Source organism: Trichinella spiralis, assembly GCF_000181795.1.
Source record: "Trichinella spiralis strain ISS 195 chromosome Unknown Scfld1, whole genome shotgun sequence".
NCBI classification, from domain to species: domain Eukaryota; kingdom Metazoa; phylum Nematoda; class Enoplea; order Trichinellida; family Trichinellidae; genus Trichinella; species Trichinella spiralis.
In genome coordinates, this window is record NW_003526940.1 from 1 (window position 1) to 2,926 (window position 2,926).

The window sequence follows — 2,926 nt, forward strand, 5'->3', positions numbered from 1 at the left end:
TTTTTTCATTTCATGGTCAAATATTCCATTTAGGATTACGTACTTTAATAATAGTGACGTACATAAAAAATGAAAATATTTATTATTCCAAAATTTTATTGTCTGTTGAAGTTTCGTCATTCATTGAAATTTTGTTTATTTAAATATATTATTTGTGGTGTAGTCTATACTTTTTCATTATCAGTATTTTTGAAAATAATTTTTATCATTATTCTATAGTTTATTGTATCAAAGTGACGTTATATCAAATGCGATAGTAATAATTCAGAAAAAACAATACAAAAAATAAGTTAAATAGTGATTCTTATTTTTCACTAGCCAACAGCAATAGTAAACAACATATCAGTGAACAACATTAACAAAGTGGTATCAGGGCGATTTCAAAATTACAAATTATTGTTTGTGGATAAAGATTGACGCTAAGGACAGCCGCTTTGTTTATTGAAGCTTGAAAAATAAACTCTTCTTTGCCAATATCTTTAACCGTACATAGCAACAGACTACTGGCACCAGCTTACTCGCCACAATTTTATGGATGGTAAAATGCTACTGATATCATTGGTACAACCTTGAATGTACCATCCGTACCCCAAGTTTTTACGGTTGCCATCAGTCTATATATGCCAGGTACTCATCTACCCGGCAGGTTTCAACGTGATCTTTTCGATCGATCCCAGCCGGAACTTCTAAATCTGTCCACACCGCACCCCAGCAGCCTTCTTTATCCTATACCAAAATAAAGTAATTGTTAATAAATAAGAACACCTGCTATACATTCAGCGCAAACTTTTGAACACCTCCAATATTTCAGTTTGCCGGCACGTTTTAATTTATATATCCTGCGATTTTAATACAATGGAAAAATCAACAAGTGATGAATTGTCCACAGCTGCAGTTGTCAGCTGAAACTAGGCATGGCAACTGCTAATTTGTTAGCTTTTAACCGTTTAGATGCCAATGTTCCCTTTTGGGAACATGGTATTTGAGGCCAAATATCTCTGTGAGGAGAAGGTTAACACACCCAATTTTTTTTTGTTGTTTAGATACTGTTGAGTTTTAGTTCATATTTCCATTCTGCTAATCTACACCCACGCTTTCCTGAGATAATGGACCCCAAAATATGCTAATTTTCGACTTTTTTAACCTGTCTCGCTCTCAGTTAGATTTTTATTTAAAAAATTGGTGTCAGCTGCATATAATTAACTTGGAATGAAGAAGAAGAAGCTGTCTATCAAATAAATATTATTTTATTATTTTATAACTATGTGGCAGCTGACGGGATGGTGGGAAAGTTTGATGTTCCCATTTGGGAACATTGGCGCTTGGCATTAATAAAAATCACGTATTTTACACCAAATCCTCTTTGAGTATAAGTACAGCTCGAGGTTGTTTTTTGGTCACAGCGAACATTAATGGTGAAATTTACACCTCTGTTCTAACAAGTGACACATTCATTTGTTCCATCTTTCTCATTATTTGGTTGTTGTTGGAGACAGCTGTATCCAAGTTTCGGTCAACTTTGGCCAAATGATGCAAGGCCTGTTTACAGCTGTCGGCTCAGTTGTCTCAATTTCCACTTAGACTACAGCCCTACTGGCATTCTGTAAAGTTGTCGTTATTTGAGTTGGTGATGGCTTCGAGATTTCTCACGTTGGAAAACGCTATAGACTATTTAGAGACCTTACCCCCAGAAGACCAAATCAATGCAGAAGTTTGTCAGTTACCACCCTGTGAAGATGGCAACCTGACTGATGAGGAGCATATTGAGGAAGACGATTTAGATGAAGTGATGCCACTAGATGTCTGTGGTGAGGTAGACGTTACCGTGGATAGCGATCGAATTGTGAATGAAGACGACGTGACGACGAATAAAGGCTACGGGTACAATTCGAAATGCCAGAATACGCAACTGCCCCCTTATGAAGCCGGAAGTAATAATGAAAAAATGCCGAGGATATTTCGAACATGCATGTGATGGAGAAATGTATGTGTGCCGATGGAATGACAACGCTGCAGTAACTATTGCATCCAATTATCATACGCATTTTCTGGTTAAAACTGTAAAAAGATATTTGAAAGCTGAGAAGAAACATGTCGATATAACAGAGCCAAACATCATACGGCAGTACAACAAATATATGGGTGGTGTGAATGTGATGGACAAAGTGTTATCTAGTTATCGACCGAAATTCAGATCAAGAAAATGGTGGTGGAATTTATTTTCACATGCGTTGAATATGGCCGTAGTGGCAGCTTGGAAATTGCACATGGAGCTACATACAGCAACCAATGACCGGCTGTCACATTTACAGTTCCGAAGGGAAATCACCATCCATTTATTGCACGCGAGGCCATTCGTAACAAACCACCCAGGGCCACGGTCACACTTACCAATAAGACTCCGGACTTCGTACGGGCACTACCTCCAATCATGTGCCCATGGACGATGTGCAGTTTGCCAAAGAAACTGCAGAAATGAATGTGTTCAGTGCAGAAAATGGCTACACCGAAATTGTTTTCCGTCTTATCATGGCTTAGCATAATTTAATCAATATGTTTCTACTGTAGAAATAACTTTATATTATCCACAATGTGACGTGAAGTATGAAACCTTTAATATTGAATTATTGGTAAAATTGTTAAGCCCAAGTGCCAATGTTCCCATTTGGGAACATGCCAAAAAAGTACATTATTTCAATCAGAATGAGGTGGCATTAACACAAGTACCTTAGATCCTTCTTATTAAGCCATTTTTTAAATATTATAGCCCTTACGCAAGGGGAACCTAATTCGGCCAGTAAACGGTTAAATACTTTCTAATTTCAGGTTTAACTGTTCTCTGAAAATCTTTCTTGCTAGCAATCAAAGTATTTTATTTTCAACTTCAGAAAGTTTTTACCTCTTTCGTGAGTGTTATAATTTTCAT

At 36.9% G+C, this 2,926-nt stretch overlaps 1 protein-coding gene across 1 annotated transcript; it reads left to right on the forward strand.

Moving 5' to 3' along the window:
* The first annotated feature begins 1,630 nt into the window (after positions 1-1,630).
* Tsp_07077 (conserved hypothetical protein) lies at positions 1,631-2,479 on the forward strand. The gene is made up of 2 exons (XM_003381337.1): positions 1,631-1,931; positions 2,313-2,479. Exons 1-2 carry the CDS (start codon positions 1,631-1,633, stop codon positions 2,477-2,479), a joined length of 468 nt encoding a protein of 155 aa, XP_003381385.1.
* Positions 2,480-2,926: the final 447 nt, after the last annotated feature.

Coding starts and splice junctions, on each gene's coding strand:
- Tsp_07077 (XM_003381337.1), top strand. CDS start 1,631: ATGGCTTCGAGATTTCTCACGTTGGAAAACGCTATAGACTATTTAGAG. Junction 1,932..2,312: donor GCCCCCTTATGAAGCCGGAA/GTAATAATGAAA, acceptor TCACATTTACAG/TTCCGAAGGGAAATCACCAT.